We start from the raw sequence: 27,138 nt of genomic DNA on the forward strand, positions 1-27,138 counted from the left end.
ATTTTTATACATTTCTTTGTAAACCATGACATACATTTTATTAGCAGCTGCAGGAAATAAAGGACTGCTTGTATCATAAAAGTATTAACAAACATGTATTTTGATAAGTAAGTTTAGTGAAGAAAAGTCACACTTGGAAATGACCTAGAACAAAGTTGGAATAATGAGCAGTGGTGCTTCCAGTGTTATAAGCATTTTAATAAGACATGAGAAGCTTCCACTCAGTAGATTAAATACTTTAACATAGTTATATTTTTTTAAGTTTTGCATGGATGGAATTTTTTAAGATAAGCCCCACTTATAAAAGTCTTAACATTATATTTCTGAGCATTCAATTGGATTTGTATGGGATGTTTATCAACATTTGTTGCAGTGTTTAATCCAAATGAGATCTGTAGAAGCAGAAACTATACTAGTTATCAATTAGACTGGGGAGTTTGTCTTATGTTTATTATAATGCTGACTAAATGACAACCTATGTTCCATAAAGAATCAGAAAATATAATATCAATGGTGTAATTTTCCTGTTTATCAAAATTATGACTTTAACACAGCATCTCGTACATTTCTGGCGCAGTCTTGCCCTCCAAAGCTCCTTCTAGTTACAGTTCCTTTGCTTTATTTCAAGCTCTAATCCTCTGAGCGGGTAATTAACAGACCAGCAGAGCCGTTTGTGGCAAAGAAGAGCCATAAGGGTGAAAATATTTCTTCACTGAATGATCTTTCCGAAGTAAATAATTACAAAGGAAAAAAAGATTTGGGATGACCAATCTAAATCTGAGGATAATTAGACAGAGTTTGGAAATCGAAGCGCTTGGCATGTACAATTCTCACATCATAACAAAACTAATTAAATATTTAGAAACCAAAATCCCCTCACAATTTGAAGAAAAATAACCCGCGACAAAGGGGTCTGTAACTTTGCAGATAATTAGCAAGAGGTACAGGAGAGAAGACATCGTAGATTGGCTCTGTGGCTCTGCAAGGTCACGTCTTGTTATGCCTGTGTCTTTTATACAGTCTGGTAACGCGTTTGCTGCTAATTTAATCTAACTAGGGCATCCCATAGTGATTTCCCATTCTCCTTGTTAACCGTGACAGCTTATACAAGTCCAAACTGTAATAGGTTAACATTTTTATAAATAATTACTCTTAATTTTTGCAGGTGGTATTTTTTTTGAATGATTAAAAGTATAGGTCCGGAGCATCTAGATGCAAAGCAATACTTTTGAAATATATAATTTTTAATATATGTTTTTTATCCCCACTTAAGTGATCTTATTCTTTTCATTAAGCAGTTAGACTTCATGACCCTATGAATGGAGCAGTCTCAGTGGCGTGCTTTGTAAATAAATACCTCTGGTTTTGCTAATAAAAGCAAGGGCATTTGTGTTGAATGTGCATTTCTGCAAACAACAGATTTTGTGTTGGATTAATAAGGCTCAGAGTGAGTCAAACCTCATTTGCATTAAACTGATCCCAAGGTCCAGTAAAAACTGCAAGGAGTTTCAGTGGTTCCTAAAACATAAAAAGTTGTTTTTAGCACAGCATCACCACTTCAAGATGCTTATTTTAATAATTAATGTGGAATTTTAAGATAATTTTAGCAGTCTGCAAGAAACAAATCATTTATATGCTTTAAGATCCATATATGTTGTGGTTGTATTTCCTGGCACAGTAGTTTGCTAGGATATAAACTGACCATGGATGGCATTACTGTTCGAGATACTCTCTTTTCCAACATCTTCAATAAATGGAATGATAGCCCCATAGCAGATTAAATTAAATAGGATTTTTTTTTTGTCAGACATTGATAGACTCACCCTAAACTACTTTGGAGGAGGCCTTCTACTTTTCTTCCACACAGCATTCTTTAGCAGTCAAACAGGAGTTATGTATTTGTAGCACAAAAATACGCACTCATATTTCTGGTTATATATGCAGTGTGAGATTTTTCTACAATTGTTCCCACAGCAGTTTCAAAGTTTTAATCACTACAACCGTGACAAATCATTATTACATTAAAACTTTTGATAACACTAATATGTAGGAGATTGAGTGAAATACAATTTGAATTGTTCAGTTTTTCGTAATTATTTGTCTATGCATGGCTAGTATTTGGTGCTTTGGGTTCTGGTGCAGTAGCAACTCTATACAGAAATGATTGTGAAATGCATTGAATAAGACAATATTCTATCATTCTTACAAGTAATAGCCTAACATGCCTAAAGAATTCCGTTCTGGCCAGGTAGAACTCTTCTAGATAACACAGATTACTAAATGAATTATGAGAAGATAGTTACATGACACATGGGAGCATCCCATAGTGCTCCGCTTATAACTTCCTAATGTCACGTTTACCTAGGAATTGTTTCAGCTCTCACTTCATAATGAATAAGAAATCAGTACCTGCTTCCATAGCACCGTGAAAGTTTAGATGATAAAAAGACATTTCATTATAAGCTTTAGTTTAGAAAAGAGATTCTTGATTGAGCACTCAGCAGCCTCCCTCCTGACCCTGGAGAATGGCTGTTTCCCAAGTCTTGGGGGTGCTCTATCGCTTTCTTGCCTGAATTGAGTATTTTGGTTTCCACATATTTCCTTGCATTGGCTCTCTCCAGCTTGTGGGGTCAAATCAAATGCTGTGTGTGGAGTACTTAATTCTCTCTCTGTACTAAGAGGGACAAGTGTGAGAATAATAGAATCAGATCATTTGAAGTGTTAGCACATGGGAGAATGATGGCCAATTGAAGTGCTTCCCCGCATAAATAAATAGCCTATACATTAAGTGTTTATTGTTTTCTTTCACGTCATAAAACTTTGTCCTAAATGACATAATTCTACAAGACCAGGAACAGCAAACTAAAGCAGACTTGGGTGTCTGTTGTGCATTTTTTACAAGCAGAAATAGCGTGTTTAGCCATTCATCATTTTTGTCATTCAGAAACATGTACTTACATGCTTGTCGTATGTTTGACTCGAATATGAATCTTGGAAGCTGACCAGTCCTCTTTCGTCTGTATTTGTGTGTGTGTGTGTGTGTGTGTTTCAGTTTGTTGTTCCTCATTCTCTCTGGTTTGCCGCAAAGCCTCTCTACATTTGTTTAGCTTGTATACTTGAACGGAATGAAGTATACGAATTGACTTCATTTATTTTTTATTGTTGCTTGAAGCTTGGGAATGAATGTCATTCCCACTCCATTAATTAGATCCGTGATAGAAGATTCAACTGTAGATGTTCTCCTCATTTAGAATATACTGTCAGCCATGGTTGTAGGTTAAAAAGTCCCAGACTCCCACCATGACTCTTCTGTCTATAGTTGACCTTTGGACATGGGTAACATTCTTAGTATCTTAACACCTTGAAAGTCGTATTTCTTCTAAAAATGAACATTTTAAGATCAAAGGTAACTGGCAGGAGAGGCGTATGGAAACAATAAACCTGTTATTGCTAGTTTGTGGCAATTGAAGTTTAAAAATAGCAGATGCCAATTAGAGAAGGAACTTGTGGAAACTTCACACACTCGGTAAAGAATTGGACTAATTCTGCAGGATCTTTCACATTTTAAGCAAGGTTGAATTTAGTTCCTGTCCTGATAATGCCAAGCTTCTCTGTTGCATGTTGGAGTATTTGTTCAAGTTGGTAGATTTTGCATTTTTAATCTTCCTTAGAACTGTGGTGAATAATGGCCCCTGGCAGGAGATAATGAAATTTTCTTAATTTATATTTTCAAGTAGAAGCTTCAATTGAAAATGGCATCCTATGGCCTGGAGACATAGCTCGAGTGCAAATTCCAGGGGAGCTGCAGTAATAATGCAGTGCCGTTGGTGATGGGGAACGATGGGACAGTGAAGAAGTAATTTAAGGAAGAAAAGGAAATGCACCAAAGCTTTATTGTAGCATATCTAATGATCTGGGGAAGATTCCCGATGGTTTTTGGAGCATGACTGGAGAAGCTAATGTTATCTTGCCAAAACAGAAGTCTCTGCTTAATCAGCAGAACAAGACTATTGATTAAAACACCTCACACAATAGATTACACGTGGAATCTCATCTCCATACTTTGCACTTGGTAAAGTGTAATAATGAGCATAAGATAATCAAAAGCAGAGTAAAAAGCAATTTTTAGGGAAATGTACGATTCAAGATTAGAGTTGGAATAGAAGCAAGTTTGCATGGATAAGTTTAGCCTGCGTTTAAAGGTATACACAAGAAAGAATCCACACAGTGCCCTGGAAGAGGAGAGCATGTTCTGTGTCTCTGGATTTGCAGATCTCTGTTTTCTAAAAGGGGCATTGTTACCAGGGATTGTCATGGTCAGGGAATTCCTGGTTATCCAGGCATGACACGAAGTTCATATTCCTTCTCCAGTTGAACCTTATCCATAAACTTCTAAGGAAGGTAATGCATTTTCTAGATGAGAAAGTTGAGCTCCAACTGGTTACTGCACTGTTTATGGAGTCACTGATTGCAGACAGAAAGTTAGTAGCTAGTTCTTCATCATGTTCAAGCATGTTAATTGGGCACTCATCTTCTGTTCTTTTCTGCTCTGTTCTTTTTCAATACAATTACAATCAGCAGCATACGAACCAGCAAGCATTTTGTCTCGCCCAAACCAAAAGACTGTGTTTCTCCAATTAATAGTTGTTACTTTGTGTATGAAGTTTTCTGAATGAGTTAGAAAATCAAGCAGCCCTTGAATAAATAATTCCTCTGCCTCAGCCTTGACAGCTGAGATTTCGGAGCTCTTCCAAGCTGCACCTGACCTGTTCTAATTTTGGTATGCTGGTGTGTAAATGAATATCCTTCCACAAAATAGTTTTTTTTTAAAATATTTATTTATTTATTATGTATACAATATTCTGTGTGTCTGCCTGCAGGCCAGAAGAGGGCATCAAATCTCATTTCAGATGGTTGTGAGCTACCATGTGGTTGCTGGGAATTGAACTCAGGACCTTTGGAAGAGCAGGCAATGCTCTTAACCACTGAGCCATCTCTCCAGCCCCACAAAATAGTTTTTTTATCAGTTACACATGGTTTTTGGATGCAGTTCATTTAATTTTGAATATATTGTGAATGTCCTAAGAATTAATATCAACATTGACTACGATAGAGGGGATCAAATGCATGGTGTGTAACCATCCTACAGATTGTGAGGGTGAAGAAATTTTTGAGTTGCTCATTGAAGTATTTGGTAATTGTTTTTATCCTATCTATTGGGCATAAACTTAAGTAGTGACACCAGGTTCAAATATTTGCTCCAATTTCTCCTGATATTGAAATATATTTATATCAATGATTTAAATAGTCTCAATATTTGGACTTATTTGTCTTAGGAAAAGTAGTTCATAAGTATACTATAAAGGGGAGAGGGCTTGACAATAGTTAGAGAAGCACCCATAGACTTTCTGGTTTTTTAAAATTCAGGTTATAAAGATGAACATTTGGCTTCATTTTTTTTTTCATTCTACTCCCTCAGGTTAGCATTAAAGGATTATAATAATGGGTTTTAAATACTGTCTAACATATGGTGTTTTGCCATATTTAAACCCATTTGTAACGTGTAAAGCGAGATTTAGTATTTTCTTTGTGTAATTGATGGTTCTAGGAATAAGATGTAAATTTTTAGTATTAATGTAGATCATTAATATAATGAATCTCTTATTTTATTTGCATATGGTGATGTTTTGAAGCATTTGTTATTGGATTTGATTTAATTTCTTGTGGAAATTGAGGTCCGGTATGATGTTTCCTATATGTTTGATAGAGAAAACCCTCTTAATATTATAGTCAGACATTTGTGCTCAAAATTAATATAAAAATAATATATAGGTTGGGTTTTTTTTGTTTAGCTTTGATGTTGCCATGCTGGGGATCAAACTGTGGCTTCACGTAGCTCAAGGAGGAACTCTACCCCTGAACCCTACTCTAGTGCAAGGTGATATATCAGAATAATTTAACTTCATGAAGAATATAACAAATATTGGGAGAGGCATTTAAGCACATCTGTATTTATTTTCCTGGCACTATGCATCATGTACCTAAGTTTAGTAGTCATTATTTCCTCATGAGTCTAAGTGGTTACATTTATACCTTCTGAGGATTAAGGCACCATATTTAGTTGGTTAATTAAATCAGACAAAATAGAGAGACAATAGCAATAGTTACAATGGATTAAGTACTTTCTTTTGTTTTAAATTACATTTGTCTGTAGAATACAGCCTATTTTTATAGATAGTGAAAAATCTTAATTTCATGTTTAATGAGTGAAAAGAGTTTTAATTACAAAGAAAATTTTTAGGAAAAGATTATGCCTTTTCTTCTGTCTATGAAGTAGATTTATATGGGTCATGTGTGAGTTCTTAGACATCATATTTACTTTGACTCACCAATAAAATGAATGTAAGGCCTGCTCAAAATAGTGGCAATAGGAACTTTTGATTCCAGGATAGGTCGGTGTAGTAATAAGGGCGGCGGGGCTGCGTTCCCAGCACCCCGGCCGCCTGCTCGGCTAGCTTATGCCCGAAATAACAACACACAAACTGTATTCATTTAATCACTGCTTGGCCCATTCTCTTCTAGGCTAATTCTCACATATTAATTTAGCCCATTTCTAATCATCTGTATGTAGCACCCCAAGGTGCGCTTACCGGGAAGATTCTAGCCTATGTCCATCCTGGGTTGGAGCTTCATCCGGGGAGCAGGGCATGGCGTCTCTCTCAGGCATCTGCTCCCGAGAGGAGAGCTGTCGAGACTCTGAGCTCACTTCCTCTTCTTCCCGGCATTCTGTTCTGTTTACTCCACCTACCAATGTCCTAACCAATAAAATGGGCCAAGGCAGTTCCTTTATTAGCCAATGACCTTCCTCCATCAGGTCGGCATTGCAAATCCCAATTATGTGTTTAGATAAATCTTGCTATTTGTTTTCTGCCTTGATTCTGTGAAATTTTGTGGAAGAAAATTTTAGCTACCATGTCTAGTCTTTTATTTTTCTGAAATATTTAAGCTTACTACGTTTTGTTTTGGTGGTTTTCAGAGCAAGGAAACACACCCTCCTGCTATTTGAAACTACTCTGGGGTCTCCCCAGCACTGAGCTCTCCTTCTGGGTGAGCCTTTTTCTTTCTAACAAGCTTTTGTGTGATCCCTATCCTGATTCTGTTCTGAGGACCGTGTTCTGATAGCCACTGCTTTAACTATCTTTAGTGATCCGTGTATCTTCATCACTGCACAACAGCCCAAGAGCTATTATTTGGAATTGAACTATTTAAAGTACGTCCAAAATCCATTTCTGTGTGATGAACAGTAATTAAAGTTCTTCCAAGCAGTAACCCAGTGTCTACTTTATAGAAAAGCCCCTTTCTCTTATACCTCTGTCTTACTTACATTCATTTTTATGATTACTGCCTGGGTTGTTAACATTGAAAATCCACAAGGTGTTACCAAAATATGTCAGTCTTTTACTTGTTAGTGCAGCAATAACTTTGCTCACAACAGCCAGCTCTTTATGTGGGAAGGGGAGAGTCAAGCTCGATCTCCGCCCTGTGTGGACACAGTCTCCAGAATAAATTTCCTTTCTTGGCTTATGCTTCCTTTTCATTTCCATGGCATTGAAAATTGAAAACTGAGCCCTTGGTAAGAATTTACTTCTCTTTTGTGACTAAGTAATTACTTTCTCATTCTTGATTTCTTCAATGATAGCAATTTCCAGTCGGACCCATAGCACACAGGTTCACAAACTGCCAGAGGTTTCCTCATAGTGAGAACTCATGCGGTGTATTTTCCTCTTGGTCCCCACTGCTACTGTATCTGAACCTCCAAAGACCTCTCATTTGTCTCTGGTTAAAAATACTGGTGTCCACAACTATGATTCTCTTATCCTTTTCAGTTAAGTTCTTCTTCTTAATTACTCTTAATTGAACTAGTCCAAATCTCCAATTTACCTAAATCCTCACCCTCTTAGTGCTAGAGACTGAACACAAGACCTTCTACAGATTCCGTACGCTTGCTCCCATTAAGCGAAACACCAATATCCTGCGTGTGTGCACCAGAAGCAGGTGTTACAAGTTAGCTAGAGTTACAAGTGGTCATGAGCCACTTGAAGTGAGTTCTGGGAACAGAGCTCAGGGCTCTGGAAGAGTGGGAAGCACTCTTAACGCTCAGACATCTCTCCAGCACCACTGTATTTTTATTTTTCAGAAAATGATATATACCACGAGTTTTTTTCAACTGTATGTGTTTTCACTTTCTTTCCAAACCCTCATGTTCTTAATGCATTTCAGGCTCATGGCAAACTCTCTCCTTTTCTTCTCTAATTTGGCGATGTGAAATAAACCCTCAATAAAAAGGGGGAAGTAATACTGTATGTAAAGTTAATTCACTAACTGAATTATTATTTTATGCGTTTTCTACAAGTATGTTTCAAGCCCTTGGAAAATAAATAGCAAACTATGTTTGAGTGATTATGAAATATACATGCTGGGGAATGTGACAGAGGTGGTTGGCTTTTCTTGCTTTCTGAGAGGCCAGAACACGATGAAGTAATAGGGGCGTCGGGGCTGCATTCCCAGCACCCCAGCCGCCTGCCCGGCTAGCTTATGCCCCGAAATAATTACACAGACACTGTATTCTTTCAAGCACTGCTTGGCCCTTTAGCTCCAGCACTTACAGGCTAATTCTCACATCCCGATCAACCCATCTCTAACAATCTGTGAGAACCGGTCTTACCAGGAAGATTCTAGCCTAGTCCATCCTGGGTTGGAGCTTCATGCCGTGTCTGCCCGGGAGCAGGGCATGGCGTCTCTCTCAGGCGTCTGCTCCTGAGAGGACAGCGGTCGAGTCTCTGAGCTCACTTCCTCTTCCTCCCAGCATTTTGTTCTGTTTACTCCTCCCACCTATCCTCTAACCAATAAAATGGGCCAGGGCAGTGCCTTTATTAGCCAATGACCTTCCTCCATCAACACGAAACATAAGGACAGTTTCTGTAGATATGAGTAAGTACAAGAAAAGGCATCCAAGACTTGAGTGTTTTCCAGGGACCAGCATAGGTCTGAGGACACCTGGAAGATCAAGTGAGGTTTAAGAAGCACTGAAATTTCTTACTGCCAAACCAGGAATGAAAAGAAATGAAATGTCAGAATTGTGTTTCTGTAGGAGTTAAAACACAAGATACTGAACCATTGAGAAATAGCAAATCCACCCTTCATTTTAAATTTTACAATACAAAATTGTTTCTGTGATTTATGTTAAAATAATTCATTTTATTAAGTGGTGAACCATAGGCAGTTTCTTCAAATGATTGGGGGCAGGTGGGAGGAAAGAGAAAGAACAGAACAAAGCACTATGTTGTATGAGATGAACCACTTACATCATCCAAATTCATGGGAAAGGATGTCTTACCAACAAAATACCGTATTGTCTCAGGGACTGTTGAGATCAAAGCTAACTGGTTGAATGTTTGCAGTGCATTATTTCAATCTTAGTTACAATTTACTCAATATTGTGGAGTCACTGAAATTCACTGTAATATATTTTAAATTAGAAACTGTAGCCATTTAATCCTGTCGATCTTTTCTGCTTTACTTCTCTTCAGGACAGCTCTCTGGGGTTTTGAGTTGCAGTGGTACCACTGTGCGTGACTTAGCATGTCTCCCTCGTTAGTATGACTCAGCTCCCACCATCCCGGGATTCCTGTGCTGGGAGCGGGTCTGCTTTTCCCAGACTGCTCTACGGCGCTATTTTATACTTCGGTTATTTTATGCACCATAGAATATTTGGTATTCAAATTGTTGAATAAATTTTGTAATAATGCCCTGGTTCTGCTTGCTTTGCCTTCTTAATGTATATACTATCAAGAAGTGTAATGAAACCCCTGCAAACATTCCATTCCACTGGGCTGTAATCAAATCAAATTATAAAAGAAATAGTTCTGGCTTTTACAAAGCTTAAGAGAAGACCATCTGGGCCCATTTATATAACTTAGGCACCATCCTGCCTGGAATACCAGCTTAATTCCAGTATCCTTGCTGACCTAATGACAGTGATGACAACAAAGTGAATACTTCCACACGGTAATATATAAGACATTTTAGGCATTGTGTTCATGGCATCACCTTTAATATTAACCTTCAGAACATCCCGGTACACAGTTACACCACGGACAGAATCATAGCTTCTGTGAAAAGCCGCAAGAGCGCTTAGACATTCACGGTGCTTCAGGCACTCTGCTGGACGTTTTAGTGCCTCTGTCATTATGCAGGCCTCCACATGTAAGGTGGGAAGTGCTAGCAAATGCCTCGTGTTCATGAGTGTAGACAGTGCCTGGGTTAGAACACATAGCAGAAACTGGACATAGAGGCTGAAATCTGGGTCTCCATGTGTTTCGGTGTGTTGTGACAAGTTCCTGCTTAGCTGTTCCGCTTACAGCCCTGGGTTTGATGGTGCCTTTTCTGGGTGTAAGGTTTAATTCTTGAATATGTTATCGCGTGACCTGGTTGTTTTGTCTCCTAGGACCTATTGGATATGACAAAATTAAAACATAATAGTATATTTGAAAACCATTAACAATTTCCTTTTTACTTTTACTTACAATTTAGTGTGACCCTTGATACAGAAATTAAAAGCCAAGAAAATAAGGGTTTGATAATGTCATCTTATTTCATCTGCATTTGTTGGTTCATGACTAAGTTCTATATTATATTTCTCAAGTAAACAATAAGCGCACTGTTTCATATGCTTGGTTGATTCTGTTTTCCAGGTGCAACAATCGAACACAGTGTGTAGTAGTTACCGGGTCAGATGTATTTCCTGACCCATGTCCCGGCACTTACAAATACCTTGAAGTTCAATATGAATGTGTCCCTTACAGTAAGTATGAAGTTTGTCTTTTTCTCCTTTCTCCAGCGTTCAGTGTTGGAGCTGAAAGACTACACATGTGAAAGAAGCGTATGTTTACGGCCTACAAAACCATTATGCATGCAAAGCGCTCCCAGACCCGGGACTCCAATTAGCTTCATGAAGTGTGGAAGGAAGCCATAGTGTGATGCTGGCCAAGTGTCTGTCTGTGTTCTTAAGTGTTTGGCTTTTAAGGCTAGTGTTTTTCCAGAAAACAAACTTGAATTAGCTATTCAATAGGGCAGATAGAAATCTGTACTTTTGCCCAATACCAGTTGCTGACAAATTGGTTTGGCTCGCAGTTTTCTGAAGAAGGAATTGACTTCCGTTCTAATAGTGAAGCATTTGAATGGCTACCTGCTGTCGTGGTAACATGAGTGCTTGGTAAAAGCTACCAGAACAGGAACTGAGGCAAGAGCTCTTCCCTTTCTTCTGTGTCCTGGAAGGAAGAATTCTTTTTACCAGATTTGGTGAGGAAGTTTTAATGCTTAAAACAAAGCCAAGAGTACGGAAAAATCATTAAAACGTCTTGTACCTGTTTCTACTTTTAACTGTAAGCACCATGATTACTATTTTGCAGGAGGACTTTTTCTAACTGGAAATTTTCTAAGTAGGTGTCAGTATGTCCTTCCAGTCTCAGAATACATACTTCTCAATTATATTTCATACATTGAATAGGGGAGAAAATGCCTTCGTAGTTTAGACAACCTAGAAGTTTGAGTATATTGCCTAATTATCACAAGGTAGTTTAAAAGTGATGTTTTTCTCCTTTCCTTTTTTTAAGTTAAATGAAACATTACTGTCACAAGAGTGCAGAGACAGTTGAAGTAACAGTGTTAGCTTAGTACTTTTGCTAGTTTCAGAAACTTTTCTATACTTTAAATCTAAACAACAACCAAAACATGCCAAAGTTAGAGCTGGATGTTTTCATATGTGTGTCTGTAGTCCCAGCTCCTTGTAGGCAGAGTCGTCAGGATGATTGAGGCCATCCTGGGCACTGTAGGAAGACCCCCATCTCAACATAGAAACCTTAAAAGGCCAAATTCTGATAATGAAGGCCGATACATGAAGGTGACGACACATTGTAGCGTATACTATGAAGAGATACTCTGTCCTCTCAGCCACAATTCCCATAAATTGATTCTGTGTGTGTGTGGTGTCAGTTAAAGGCCAAACACAGATGATCTTTCTCTTCTCGTCCCTGCTCTGTGTTCCTGTGTTACGTGAAATGGATGCGCTTTGTGTTTTCAGTATCTTCTGTACCATTTGTAGGATTGGAAGCCCCAGAGTGAGCCGGTCTCTTAAAGCATTGCTCCTGTGTAGTGCGGTGGCTTTACTTAATCACTCTCCTGTGCCACGCGAGGAACACTGTATTCTTTTGAGCTAACCAAAATTTTTGTTTCACGAAGTCCCTCTCCCTTGAATTCAGCCTGGTTTCTGTCCTCAAATTAGACAAGGAATACAGCATCCATTCCCAAACAGTGGAATCAGTCAGAGCTGTCAAGAATTGTGTCTTTCTGCAACCTGGTCCCTGTAACCTAGTCTAAGACACCAAGGACAGTGTTAAGCGAATATTACTTTCAGACAGTAATTCCTTGTGCTGTTTAAAGAAAAGAAAATGTGGATATCTTCTGGAACGTCTAACTTTCAAAATTTTACTTTTCAGTTCTCCAGAAGTAATGTGTATTGTGCACTAAACTTACAAATAGCTGTACTCAGAGAAGTATTTGCCTTTTTTTTTATTTAGTTTTTGTCCTTCAAAATAAAAAGTAAACCCAGTAATTAATTTGCTGTTGCCTTTCTAGATGTTTGCAAGAGGCAGAACTAAGTCTATGACCTTTTTCCTCTTTGGAGAGTAGAAGTGGTTCTTATTCCTATATACCGTACGGTAGTGACACACTATAAACCACGTGATGGTAGCTCATGTTAAACTGTAATGCAGAGTGTTCTTGGGCTATTCTAATCTTCCATATCCTCATTGCTCCCCATTCTCCCCTCTTCTTTTTCCTTATGCTCCTTTCTGTGATAGTCTCTCCTCACATTCATTTTTAAGGGCCCAGCTTGGACCATTCCTTATCTTAACAATGTATTTGCTCTTCCATAGCTTTTACACACCCATTTCTCACATTACTTAGACTAAAAAAAAGTCTCTATCATATAAAGTTTATTGTGTACGCCTTACCACTTGGCTTAATGCCAATCTCTATCCATAATAAATCCTTCAGGAACTTCATATACTCCAAAGTGCACCATCCTGTTCTAAATGATGCCAAAGACTTTCCATGACTTCAGAAAACATGGCAATAAATGCACTCAGCAGAGAACATTAGAAATGCCGCTGGTCAGTTTATTTTGTAAACAGGCAGGTACATTACATGTGCCCTTTTTCATTTGTCCAGGTAGCATCCGTATCAAAATCGTGCACATGCAAGGCATTTTTTATTGTGTACAGGATGCAGGTAACTGTACATTAAAGAGTCATTAGGGACCTTGGAGAAAAAAGGGATTGTTCAGACTGGCGTTCCCATCTTATAAGCAGGCATTCCTCTTCAACCTTGTGCCTACTTACTTCAAATTGCCACAGTATAGAAGGATTTTATCCTAATGCTACCTACACGTTCTCTCATTTGATGAGTAAATTGCATTCATGTTGATGAATTAAATTGCTATCAATGAATAAATGTGAGATTATTTCAAATGAAATAGTGTGTCACTTCAGATACAGAGTATGTAGGTGTAGTCAGTCTGGGTTCATTTTCTGTCTTGTACATCCATGGAGTCCTCTGCTGATGTTGATAGGTGTGTACTTGTGCGTTTGGTTCATAGAATATTAAATGTATCCTTATAATTTAATTCATAGAGTCTGCTAAGACTATTTGCATATATTTGGCATGTGATTATGAATGCAGATTATTGTTAATTTTATTGTATTTTTATATCCCTGGTAGATAGAATTTTGGCTGATATGACAGATACCTACACGTTTTGATTTTATAAAATTCCTTATGGAGATTTTATTTTTCTTTTAAAGATCAATCATCAAAGGTTTTATTTTTCTTAAAAAAATTGCCTTTGGATGTAATTTTCATTTGAATTTCAAGTTGCATAAAATTCATAACAATTCTCTTTCCCTTTACATGGTATGGTTCAAGTCATAAATAAATGAAGTAATTTCTGTTTATGTTTTGCTCAGTAACTGCACTATAATTTTACTCTGTCAAATAAAAATAACCCAGTGATCTTCAGTGAGTGGACAGCACAGAATGCATTTTCCTTAATCTTTTCACGGAACTGACTTCAAAGTTCCTTTGTAATAAGTAAGCATTGTATGAAGTATTATTCCTACCCGTTATCCCTAATTGCTTTATGTGAATAAAATTATTGTTTCCTCAAGGAGCGATATAGCTGTCTATAAATGCAGTGTGAGCATCCTCAGCACGAATGCTCTGTCTTTTTCTCCTTCTTCCACCGTGCCTGTCCATTATTGATTCTGAGCAGGTACTGTGTGCTCCTTATGGAGGAGTGATGTTACATCCACGAGCCACAGAGACAGTGTTGCTTCCAAAACAGCACACTGCACTTGTCCTGCCTTCCCCTCGTACAGCGAGAAGCACACCAATCAGAACAAGTGTGTTCTCTGAAAGTGCTTATACAGACCTTGTTGTTTAAGCAGGTTGTATCTTAATTTAGAAATTATATGCTGTTACTATGGCAATTCTTCTAAAAAAAATATTTGTGTGATGTTTCTCTCAAAGGAGTTCCAGAAGGTCACTGTTTTATCTTGACGAATAATTATACTTCTAAAAAAATATGTAATCAAGCTGAGATTGTAATAAAATGTGCAACTCCACTCTGAATCATCACTAGTCACAGACGGGTGCCTTTTGAAAGGGAAGAAGAGGAAATACAGCGTCAGTGGAGTCGGTTTTTAATACCCAGGACACAGACTGGACAGCCTCCACTGAATCTCAGGGTTGCACTGTGTGGGTCCCCATTATAGGAGACTACGTGTCAACTAGGATCTTATTGCACCTTCCTTGGTGTGTCGTCCACTTCCATAACCACATAGGGTTACTCCCTATCACTCCTATGTCTTGCCTGGGCCAGGTCTACCCTGTGCAAGCCTTTCCCTCTTATGGGGTCTGTGGATCAAGATCCTTGGTGTGAGTGCTGGGTATGGCAGTTGTTGCATGCTAACTTGCTTTTGATGTTAATAACAATGGTGGAAAACAATGTCATAATGAGCTAATCATGATTCTTTCTTCCTTTTCCTCCCTGCCACCTGTGCTTGCTTTTCCCTTGTATGTATTTTGCTTACTTTTTATTTAATAGACTTAATATTGCAAGTTTTATAATGCATATTATATATGTAATTTTATGGGATTTTGTAATGTATGCGTAACCTTAAGTAAATTTGCTAATACTTAATGGACCTTATCTACCCCTTTAAAATCCCTACTGGGTGAGGGGAAATTTATATATTTCTGGAAGGGGGGCATTTTGTTAAATGGTTAAGATGTATTTTCGTAAAAATAGGAAATAATTGAAATATACTAAATGCATGACTATGTAGTTACTTCTCACCTAAATATATTTGGGGAAGTGTAGACATCTCGATATCTATTAAATTTGACTCAAACTCCAAAGTCAAGTTGTCAGTCTCATAAATACATTTTCCTTCCGTGCTTATGTAATGAACCAGCTTGATAATTAAGCTCACACAGACCAAGTGAAGATGACACACCTGCGCATGCTTTTATGTCTGTGGTGCCCATATATAAAGGAAACCTCGCTCAGAACGCGAGGTGGCTTTGGCAAGGCAAGAGTCTGTTTAGCTTGCATTAGTGAAGAGTTTCATTATTTATTAAGGCACACTAAGTGAAGCAGCATGCCAACTTATTTGTCTTGCCTCCTTAATCTACTAAAATGATTGATCCGTGTTCTTTCATGTAACTTTAGAATCTCTCTCCTGCTAGGTTCTCCTGTGTGTTTCTCTTTATCCAAAGTAGTACAACTTCCTTATTCTTCCTGTGTTTAGCATCTATTACGAATTCAATCTTAGACTAATAATAGTCAATTTATTTTTAATCTTTTTTCTTTTTTTCCTTGCACTTTTTTTTTTCATTTTTCTTCCGATGCTTAAAATAGAAGTGGAGCAAAAAGGTAAATAATGTCCAGTCTCAACCCCAGCTCCCTGTTATGTGCCTTATGGATGTGACCCTCCTCCCTCCCCTTCCCTGCAACACTCCTGTATGAAAATGACCGGCAGGACCTCATATTGCACCTCATAAAGGCGGCAGCTGTCCACAATGACATTGTATGGCTGCTGATCTGGCGATGGGGTAAAATTCTGAAGTCGGCGAAGGGGAGATGCCCTTTCTGTTTCTTTTCTACCCTCTGTCTCTCTCTCTCTCTCTCTGACACCCTTGGATATTTTCTTGTTATTGAAGTGTCATCTTGCCTGGCTTCCAGAACCCTCTCCGTAGCATGCCATGGTTACAGGGTCTCCTGGTCATCTCATTATGCTTCCCTTGTGTTGACTTTTCTCTGCTCCCGACTGCATTTTCCTAAAATTTATATTCTCCAATTCGAAGCACCTGTAACTTCTATAAAAAAAAAAAAGCTGAAAATAAGTCTTTGCATTGAGTGTTCTGTTTTATTAGCCTTATTTCATGGGAGGTGTCAAAGGTGTGAGGGATTAGAAGTCATAATGTATGGGTTGGGATAGAATACTTATTCACTCTCAAGCACAGGCTCCAAGTTTTGATGCATGCATTAGCAAATTATCAGATAAAATCGCAATTCAAAAATCTAAATTTTATCTTAGTTATGAATGATCTTAATTGTAGGTTTCTATTTAAGAAAATAAATGCCAGCTGCTCTGTACACTGGTACCTCGATTAGAAAATCTTGGGAAAACAAGGCTAATGCGGATAAAATATAAACTTGTAAAAACTGAATGCTGTATGAAATGAATTTTCCTCTTTTGATTTGTGTTCAATAAAATGTGTGATAGCTTGTATCTTTTTTTAAAAAAATAACTTACTTCTTGTCTTTTCTCTGTGGCTGCTAGTTTTTGTGTGTCCTGGGACCTTGAAAGCCATTGTGGACTCACCATCTATATATGAAGCTGAGCAAAAGGCTGGTGCTTGGTGCAAGGACCCTCTTCAGGCTGCAGATAAAATTTATTTTATGCCCTGGACTCCCTACCGCACTGATACTTTAATAGAATATGCTTCTTTAGAAGATTTTCAAAACAGCCGCCAGACAACAACATACAAACTTCCAAACCGAGTAGACGGTACTGGCTTTGTGGTATATGACGGAGCTGTCTTCTTTAACAAAGAGAGAACGAGAAATATTGTGAAATTTGACTTGAGGACTAGAATTAAGAGTGGTGAGGCCATAATCAACTATGCCAACTACCATGATACATCGCCCTACCGATGGGGCGGGAAGACGGATATTGACCTGGCAGTGGATGAAAATGGCTTGTGGGTCATTTACGCCACCGAGCAGAACAATGGGATGATAGTAATTAGCCAGCTAAATCCATACACTCTTCGATTCGAAGCAACATGGGAGACGGTATATGACAAGCGTGCCGCGTCCAATGCTTTCATGATATGTGGAGTTCTCTATGTGGTCAGGTCAGTGTACCAAGACAATGAAAGTGAAGCAGGCAAGAACACAATTGATTACATTTACAACACTCGCTTAAGCAGGGGAGAATACGTGGATGTTCCTTTCCCCAACCAGTATCAGTATATCGCTGCAGTGGATTACAATCCAAGAGACAACCAGCTCTATGTATGGAATAATAACTTTATCTTACGATATTCTCTGGAGTTTGGTCCACCTGACCCTGCCCAAGGTAAGAATGTTTGACCTCAGCTCACTGTGGTTTGTACTACTTACTTTCAGAAGACTTCTGAGTTTTCCCCAAGTTTTTCTTCTTCACAGTTAGATCACAAGGGATGATCTATACTGCAGCCCTGTTTTGCACAATTTTCTTTTGCTCAGTTTGTTGAGTTGCATGTTGACTTCAAGAAATGAAGTCATTGCATTGCTGAGTGTTGTATTTCATTGCTAAACATAAAGTAATTCCTACAAACCCATTAACGATTTTTTTTTCCTTACCTGTATTCTGAGCTGATTACAGTGTTTTCACAGACTTTTAAACTTCTTGGCACCAGTGGTTAAGGGAAATGTGTGTTAGGATGCCCCAAGAGAATGCCTAGGTTTGACACTCAAAGCCAGGGTCACATGTTCAGGAGTTTTGACATCTGTGCTCTGGGTAGGAGAGGACGCCTTCAAATTTCTTCCTCTTGCATCATGTAACAATTGCACATTTTCATTTTCTAATAAACTATGTGTTTTAAGTGTGTCCAAATGAACTGTGATAAGTCTGCTAGCATTTTCTTGACTTATAGGGGAACCTAAAGTATATTCAAGGAGCATTATTTAGGAAAGCAGTGTTATGATTTCGAAATATAATTTGATTTATCAAGTGATTTCAGTTCTATGAGAAATGGATTCCGGGTATAATAGTGTTAATATTTTATTTACAAAGAGATTACTTTACACTCAGGATAAAAGAGTAACTTGTTAATGATTATCGTAGAGTGTGTACTAATGGTGTCTTTTCAAATGAATAATGTTTTTTGGTTTATGGTATAAATTAATGTTTCATTCCCTGAGTCAATTGGAATTTTTACATTTAGAAGGGAATCAAATTTTAAAACTGAAAAACTTGTGAAGTAATGAAATTAATCTTTACACCAAGGTGAAACACACCCATCTGCTAAGGTGCTGAAGGTAGAGATATTCACACTCACTAACACACTAACACTTCTCTTTAGATGTGTCCTTAATAGGTTCTAAATATTGTCATACGGCCCAGACCCTAAAAGTGGAAAGAAGAGCTGCCTATAATTGAATTTCAAATCCGAATCTTCATAGAGTACCAAATACGTGTTGAGTTCTACTTTAAAGAAAGACCACTGGCGGCATACTGATGAATCATGTGTGCCTGGAGAGTCTTGGTTTAAAAATGTGGTTGTAAAATCTGTTGTTAAATTTTCAGGAGCTAAGTCTCCTTTAACAGCATAAATCTTTACTGATAGCCTCTTAGAATCATTTGTTTTAAAGTATGTGATGTCTGTTTGCTCTAGAGGCTAGCTGTTTGGGATGCTTCATGCATCTTAATTTTTCTAAAAGGTACTACAATGCTTCTGTTTCATCCTTCGGCCTTGCAAAAGGCAGACTTAAGGCATTGACTAGCTTCAAGCATTGGTTAAAATTGTATTGATCCCTGGTTCACTTTTTTTGTATACTACTTCACCTTGACAACTGTTACATTTGTTTTGTGTGGCAGTAAATCTTTCTCCCTTACTAGGAGAACAAAAAGAGGGAGGGAGGGAATGCCTTAACAGCTACTAATTGCTATTGAGGCAATAGTGTAAGGGTTGAGAATGGTGTAGCATAGAGGTTGTAGTCATTGAGTATAGATTCCTTTTACCATAGCACAGTGACCCACCTTGTCTCAGAACATAGCATTAAATACGAGAATAGGTAACAGTGGCTTTCCCACATGCAATCTCTGCGTTAGTGCATTTTGTGGTGCAATTCCAGTCCAAAAGGCTTTGGTGATTTAGGTGTTTCTCAGAGAGAGTCCTTACTAGTTTTTACAATGAGATGTGCACCAAGTGAGACTCCCCATGACAGTGCTTTATGTTCCCAAATAGTCAGCCATTCTTCCATATTCCCAGAACATAAAAATTCATATTGACCCCTTATTAAACCCTAAGTAATAAAACATTTTACCTGACCTAATTTTTTTCTTGCTGCTGTTTGACCCATATTCTTATTCTCTCTCTTCATAATGTATCTTTTTTGGCTTCTAGAGACCTGTCTTTCTCTTCTGAGGTGTGTGTTCTATATAATGCCTAGAGGTGGGGTCTTGCAGAACTATCCTAGTCAATAGATTTAGGTCAAACCAATAAGCCACATTCAGCTTTCCAGAAGCAAGATTCAAGAAAAGAATAAGGCTAGGGGACAGAGCACCCGGAAGAATTGAGTCTTCACTTTCCATAAAACAGCAACTGTCTTCTGCAGCTAAAATTCATTCTTAAGTCTTAATGAACTGGGTTCTTGGAAGGAAAAGCCTCCAGGATTTCAGAAGAGCCTACACAGTATATAACAAACAAAACAATAAAAAAGCGGGGAGGGGAAGCAGTTTTATGAGCTGTGCCTTGTATGTAGCCAAAGGTATAAAGGGCGCTGAGAAATCGTCTTTTCCTTTTGTGTGCATTGTTCACCTTGCTAGCTCATCACTTCCAACACTCTTCTCAGTTTTAGATCAAGCCTTTCTATTTCTGATGGCACAAGTATATTATTTCTCTGATCCTTTTTAAAATAATATTTGAATATTTAGCTTTGTTCTCCCCTTTGAGTAATTTTCTTTGTTGTCTTAAATTAGTTCCAATTGTCCCTCTTTACCTCTATCTAGAAATGGTCTCAAAAATAAAAAAAAAACCTTTTTGGTTCTATTTTAATGCTTCAGTCTATCCATATAACTTCATATTTCTTAATCTTTCAATAGCTCTGATATCCCAGTATTAACAACAAAATAGTATATCTTTAGTCAGTGTGAGTCATTTCCTGAATATTTGTTTGTCTTGACTATGAGAAGTCTGAAAATTCTGTAACATGAAGACATGTTTCAGCAAAGGAGCCAGTTTTTTTTATGTCTACAAAACATTCAGTATGTCACATTTTCTGAGTATCTTTCCACTGATAGTAAATGGTAGAGAAAATTGTTTTCTGCTCATTAAAGTCTTCCTGGGTACCAAGTCAATGTGTTCATTAGCACTGACTCTTTGATGTCACTCAAATGATACATGGTAGGCAAAGTGCTAAGTCCGTCCAACCAAATGTTTGCCAGGATGTCCTGATAAACAGAGCCTTGTAAAATGGGTTGGTATTTACATTACAATTCTGTTTTGTGCTGTTCTTCAGAGAATGTTCTCTGCGTTTGAACCTCTTGCTATGTTCATGATGCAGTTTGATCTTTCCTTGTTCCAGACCAAGGGCAGATTGCTTTCCCTAACTCTGTCCTTTCTCTCTTTTTAAACAATCTCTTACCTAGAAAAGTAAGCTCAAACTTTTGAAGAGGATAACCAGGTGACCTTAAATCAGTCACCTGACTTTTCCATGGTCAAATTTCCACATGTGTAAAAAGATAAATTGTGCCTGTATCATGGAGCAGTGGTAAGATTTGATCTATTGATCCAGACTGTTGGTTGTCATGACATCTGGCTATGTATGCTGAGTAAATACCAGCTTTTATCACTGCCAGATGCCCCACTGACATTTGTCTCTCTTCATGGAAAGAGATAATGATTTTTAGAAACATATCTTCAATATTAAATACGAAAACTTTTGCCTTGAAGTATTACTAAATTTCTGTCTTCAAAAATCCCACAAATTCTAGTTGCTCCCGATGGTTTAATATCTTGACAGGAAGTACATGGCTGCGTGGCTGCTCCATGCTGCATGCGTCCAGTGAGAGCGTGCTGTTTGCGTTGCCTTACACTGTGCCGAAGCATAGCTAACACTCCGTAATTGGGGTATTAATGCATATCGGAGTGATTCCACGTGCTGTGATTAGTATAGTGTCAGGATCCGTACGGTGGTATAACCATGCCGTGCTGCCCCGTTCTCAGTTCCCGCTGGTTCCTCGCTCCCTCTTCACGACTCGAGTCAGCAGCAGTCATCTGACAGATTTGCTAAAGATTGTGATGCTTTGACAAATGTTAATTGAGAAGGCACCGAAAGCCTGGCTGCATTGTAATCAAAAGAAAATTACCCAGGTTTAACAAGATGTCAGGAGGGAACTTCCAGAGACAAAGACAGACAGCTTTGAATACTTTTCCGCAGCAGCTGGCTAGGCATGTGATTTGACTGATGGACATAGACGCCTCTCACACGACCAATCATTTTAGCCTAGAAATAAAACACATGCTTAAGGCTTTCTCACTGAGATAGGAGGAGGAAGGAAGGACCGAAGTCTAGTATATGTAATGATAACTAGAAGTTTGTCATGCCTAAAACTCCAGAAATATACCTTTTGTGACTAATTTGGCATGCTCTCAACTATTCATAGTTGCATAAATATTTGTAGATCAGAGCCTAAAATATTGAGCATGGTAGTGTGTTTGAATATATTTTTAATTCTCAGTACTGCAGTTTGTTTCTTGTGTATAGGTAAAATACAAAATTAATTATTTAGTGATAGATTTCACTAAGAATGTTTTACCTGAGCATAACAATGTTAATTTTTTTTTTTTTTTTGGTTTTTTTGAGACAGGGTTTCTCTGTGGTTTTGGAGCCTGTCCTAGAACTAGCTCTTGTAGACCAGGCTGGTCTCGAACTCACAGAGATCTGCCTGCCTCTGCCTCCCGAGTGCTGGGATTAAAGGCGTGAGCCACCACCGCCCGGCCAATGTTAATATTTTTATAAGATAAGAATAAAATACTTGTATATTTTAAATTTGAGGCACCCTATACATAAGGTTTTTAGAATAAATTTGTAATATCTGTGAATATGAATAAAACTCTGGGATATTTTCTGACAGATTTTAAATGGCAGTAAATTTTGGCTAAAGTTTTTCAGTACTTAGTTATTAATGGAGATAAAATCTACTTGATTAAACTCTTTGATAGCAATATTGGAAAACCACACAAAGAAAACTCTTTCCTTAAAAATATATTTTTGTTTGTTTGTTTTTTTGTTTGTTTGTTTTCTTAAATGTATAACTGTAGTTCTGTATTTTTTTTATACTCTCTACTAAGGGTCAGTGAGATAATGAAAGGTTGGTTTTTGAATTCATGATCCGTTCTGACCCCTGTCTGGATACATAACTCCATGGTGAGCTCTGCCCTTCATCCCCCACCTTCACAAAGTAACGACGCCAAACCCCAGAGCAGCATAGTGTGCCAAACTTGCCTTTGGTTTAGATAGGATAGGGCATGCTCAGAAATCCCTCAAGCAACAATGGCTGTTGGCTGTAAAGATGCCAGTGCTTGTTGTCCTGCAGGATGTGGAGTGGGTGACTTCAAATCTTTTATCATCCTAATTATCCATAATTGTCAGAGGTTTTTTCCCCCTTGGTCTTTTGCATTTGTTGAAAGTATGTTTGTATAATAGAATGTTCCTACACTGCCTTCCTTTGTTTGGGGCTTTATGAAGAGATTGCACTTACACCATGGGGTCATAGTTCGCTGAGGGGCTCAGCTATAACCTGTTTAACAGTCATTTTTTTAAATCTTATTAATAAATTGTAATAGTAGTGATTTTTTTTTTCTTCTTCTCCTTCCCTATTATAATGCTGTTTGTTGATTTGGGACATATGGATGGGTGAAGGGGTGTGTGTATGCATGCATACATTCACATATGTGTGCTGGTAGGTGAGCATGAGGGTGTGTTTGAGATTAATACACTCATCTTTTTTTCATAGTGCCTACCACAGCTGTGACAATAACTTCTTCAGCTGAGCTGTTCAAAACCACAGTGTCAACCACAAGCACTACTTCACAGAGAGGCCCCGTGAGCACCACAGTAGCTGGACCTCAGGAAGGAAGCCGAGGGACAAAGCCACCTCCGGCAGTTTCTACAACCAAAATTCCTCCTGTAACAAATATTTTTCCCCTGCCAGAGAGATTCTGCGAAGCGTTAGACACGAAGGGGATAAAGTGGCCTCAGACACAGAGGGGAATGATGGTTGAACGACCCTGTCCCAAGGGAACGAGAGGTACTTCCTGCCATATATTACAATGTATGCATTTGTAGTTTACTGAGCAGCTTCTAAAGACACCGAAGCAGTTTCATTAGGAGGAGATGTTTACAATAGCCAATTCCATTATTTTGTTACATTACAAATACAGTTTCTTCCCACAACATAAGGGTTTTAAACTGTCAAAGTCACTTAACATCGGACCCAGAATTCCCTCTCACATTACCTGTGGCAGACCTGAGACTTTTGCCCCAGGCCTCTAGTGAGGCTTCCCTACAGCTGTCTTTCTCATTATAACTCACTTTGGATGAGTCCCAAGAATATCAGAGGCTTTTTTTGGTTCTTTTTGCTCTAAGTGCCTGGTGTTTCTATGCTGACTTTATGCTCACTGTTTATAATCTTTTGCATTGCATGGTACTTTTTCTCTGTTATTGCCATCTATTTCTATTAGCCTTAATTCAGAATTGAACACACGGTCTAGGATCGTCAGAGCCCGTTTCCCGAGAGCTTGCCGAAAACACTGGCTTCAGTTTCCCTGTTGTTTTCTTCATCTCTTGCAGGAACGGCCTCGTATCTCTGCATGGCTTCCACAGGAACATGGAACCCTAAGGGCCCCGATCTTAGCAACTGCACCTCTCACTGGGTGAATCAGCTGGCTCAAAAGGTGGATTGGAATGTTTTGATGTCATGTGCTGATTGAGGGTTTGAAGTTCTAACATAAATAATTTAGTTTTCTATGTTAAACCAGACTCTGTGGTTCTTTGTTCTGCATAAAAAGTTTTTTTTTTTATTTTTTGTGTTTTTTTTTTTTTTTCCTTTTAAAGCATAGTTTTGTCTGTAAACTAGTCTTTGAATGTTGTTTGTTTGGGGGTATGCTGTGTTCTGTGTTAAGCTGTTTAACAAATGCATACTTGTTTAATTTCATTCACATTTAGTTTGTTCTGGTTCTTTTGATGTTCATAAGACAAATAGTGTATTGGCCCAATAAATCAAGGAACATTAAGTTTTCAACTGAGCCCACAGAATGCAAACAGATGTTTGTATCACATACGACTACAACACAAACAGAAATGACCCTTACAAAGGCCTAGAAATCACTCCCTTGATTTGCATTGTAATGTAGTACCCTTTTATTTTTTTCCTCCTTCTACCTGTTTTGAAATACAGACATTGGGATCACCAAGAATTATCTGTTATCTGATGTGAAATCAGCAACACTGGAATAAATTTTAAAAAATTAAATAGCAAGAAAGTGGTTACAGGGCAAAGAGAGCCAACTAGAAAACAAAATTTAAAGGATGTCTCCCCTCTTCCCTGTTGTTTCTTTTGTGTCTGGCTAAGTATTTCTTTTGTGTGTTAAGGATCTAAAAGCCTTTAATCTTCTCAGATGAAGAGAAAGTTATTGGTCTCAATTAGTTGCAGATTTTGACATATTTGCAATTTTTCCCCACCACAACAGAGCTGCTTAAAGAGAACCAAGAGTCACAGACAAGGGAGTTTTACTGAGATAATACGATTTGTCGTTTCAGATCAGAAGTGGAGAAAATGCCGCAAGTCTAGCCAATGAACTGGCTAAGCACACCAAGGGAACTGTGTTTGCAGGGGATGTGAGCTCCTCCGTTAGACTGATGGAGCAATTGGTGGACATCCTGGATGCTCAGCTGCAGGAGCTGAAACCTAGTGAGAAGGATTCTGCTGGGCGGAGTTATAACAAGGTAGGACCTCTGCCTCTAAAGGACGTGGGTCTGTGTGCGTGTCAGCTCTCAGCCCTTCAAAATGTGGCTGCTAGGTGCCCAGTCACACACTTAGAGACCAGAGTTCCCAGTTTGCTCATTTCTCAAGAAGAATGACTGAGAACGAAGCGATGTTGCCCTTTCCCTGAAAGTTCTCAATGGCACCAGTTATGACAGGTTTTAGTTAATGGTGACTTGATCCATCTGAGTGTGGTCAGTACTCTCTCTATAGAATTAATATCTGTGGCTAGAGTGATTCTATGGTCCATGATTAATGAATTGTGTGAGAACATGCAACTCTAAGTGCTTGAAACAAAGTTGTGACACACAGTGGTATTAGTGGCAGCTTTAGAAAGAAGGATATATCCATTTTCAGGAAAATGCTGATCACACCACTAAGTTTTTCTTACTAAGTTAAGTCTAAGTGCTATTTACCATCTTGTGTTTATATTACATCCATGTTCAAATGTTTATAAGTTCAAATCTAGAGTTAGTCTCAGATAAGTGACCTATCATTTTTTAAACAACAGTTATATATAAATAAATGTATTTTTCTCTTTTGACAAATGACACAACAAAATAGAGCTGAGAACTGTCTATAGACAGCTTTGGCTGTGAATGGAGTTGCCTAGAGGAGATCTGTAGCTAGTCAACTTGGAATTCAGGAACACCAGCTTTATTTTTGAGGACTTCTTCTTTCCTCGTTTTTTTTTTTTTTTCAGCAGATAAAATCTAACCTCTGACTTTCTTTTCTTTTACTTAAAAGCTCCAAAAACGAGAGAAGACATGCAGGGCTTACCTTAAGGTATCTTTCCTGTGACGTCCCCCTGCTTCTTCCCTCCTCCGGCTGCCTACCACGCTTATGCCGTCTTGCTGCATGACTCAGAATTCTCAGTCTTTGATAATTATATAATGTGCCCCATATCAGCTGTACAAATGTTGGCTTTCCTCAGAATAAGCCAATGAGAGTTTACTGATTTTTTGTTTTTTGCTGTTTTCCCATTTATCCAAAACATACAAGAATTGAATAATTATCCTCTGAATTGGAAGGAAGCACATAGTAGTCCCTTTGTTATCTCTTGTCATCTCTGGACTCAACAACCTGAAACAGCTATGATATATTCTTGGCAGTTTATCATATCAAAGACTGTATGGGCATAATCTATGTGCATGTAAAAAGTCACCGCTTTCTGATCTCTGGGGTGTACGGTTCAATAAATCAGGCTTTGTCCTGGCTTTTTGGGAATTCGCTTCTGGAAGTAGGGTGCTGAGTGTGGGTGTCCAGGCATAAAATATGAACACTGTGGTGGTGATGTCACTGTGTGATAGCTGGGAGATCGTTTCGGGCTCCTAGAGCAGAAGACACACTTCCGTGATAGGGCCAACACTTCTCCCTAGTGTTCTGAAATGCTAGGCAGTATGCAGAGGCTCTCCATGCAAGTAAGCCAAGCTAGTTCTATTGTGTCTTGGTTTGCTCTGTAGTTTAAAAGCCCCTTGCTGTTGCAGAGAAGGAGGTAGCCATTACCCACACAAGCCTAACCCTGAAGGACGGATTCACATAGTGGAGTAACAAACCAAAGAATTTTTGTCTTTTTGCAAATGAGGTTACTCAGAAACCGAAACCTCATTAACTTGGTTGGCAAGGTCAGGGATGGGCAGGCACAAAGACCAGCATCTCGCTAGTTATCAAACGATACCTTTGGACCTGAGCCCTTTAC

At 38.4% G+C, this 27,138-nt stretch overlaps 1 protein-coding gene across 36 annotated transcripts in view; it reads left to right on the forward strand.

Moving 5' to 3' along the window:
* The window catches only part of Adgrl2 (adhesion G protein-coupled receptor L2), a 614,876-nt gene that overhangs the window by 552,618 nt on the left and 35,120 nt on the right, over positions 1-27,138 (forward strand). For 13 of the 36 annotated variants that reach the window (XM_041651225.1, XM_041651500.1, XM_041651510.1 and 10 more), the window contains 7 exons: positions 10,755-10,864; positions 16,043-16,054; positions 16,965-17,765; positions 23,412-23,705; positions 24,248-24,351; positions 25,217-25,402; positions 26,187-26,225. In XM_041651225.1, coding sequence (XP_041507159.1) covers positions 10,755-10,864; positions 16,043-16,054; positions 16,965-17,765; positions 23,412-23,705; positions 24,248-24,351; positions 25,217-25,402; positions 26,187-26,225 — 1,546 coding nt within the window. Of the gene's footprint in view, positions 1-10,754; positions 10,865-15,329; positions 15,354-16,039; positions 16,055-16,964; positions 17,766-23,411; positions 23,706-24,247; positions 24,352-25,216; positions 25,403-26,186; positions 26,226-27,138 lie in introns of those variants that run through there. The other 23 variants (XM_041651385.1, XM_041651407.1, XM_041651463.1 and 20 more) reach the window with 6 other exon arrangements.

This window comes from Microtus oregoni, unplaced genomic scaffold, assembly GCF_018167655.1.
Source record: "Microtus oregoni isolate MIOR12 unplaced genomic scaffold, Mior012 000000F_ref0000247, whole genome shotgun sequence".
In the NCBI taxonomy this organism is placed as follows: Eukaryota; Metazoa; Chordata; class Mammalia; order Rodentia; family Cricetidae; genus Microtus; species Microtus oregoni.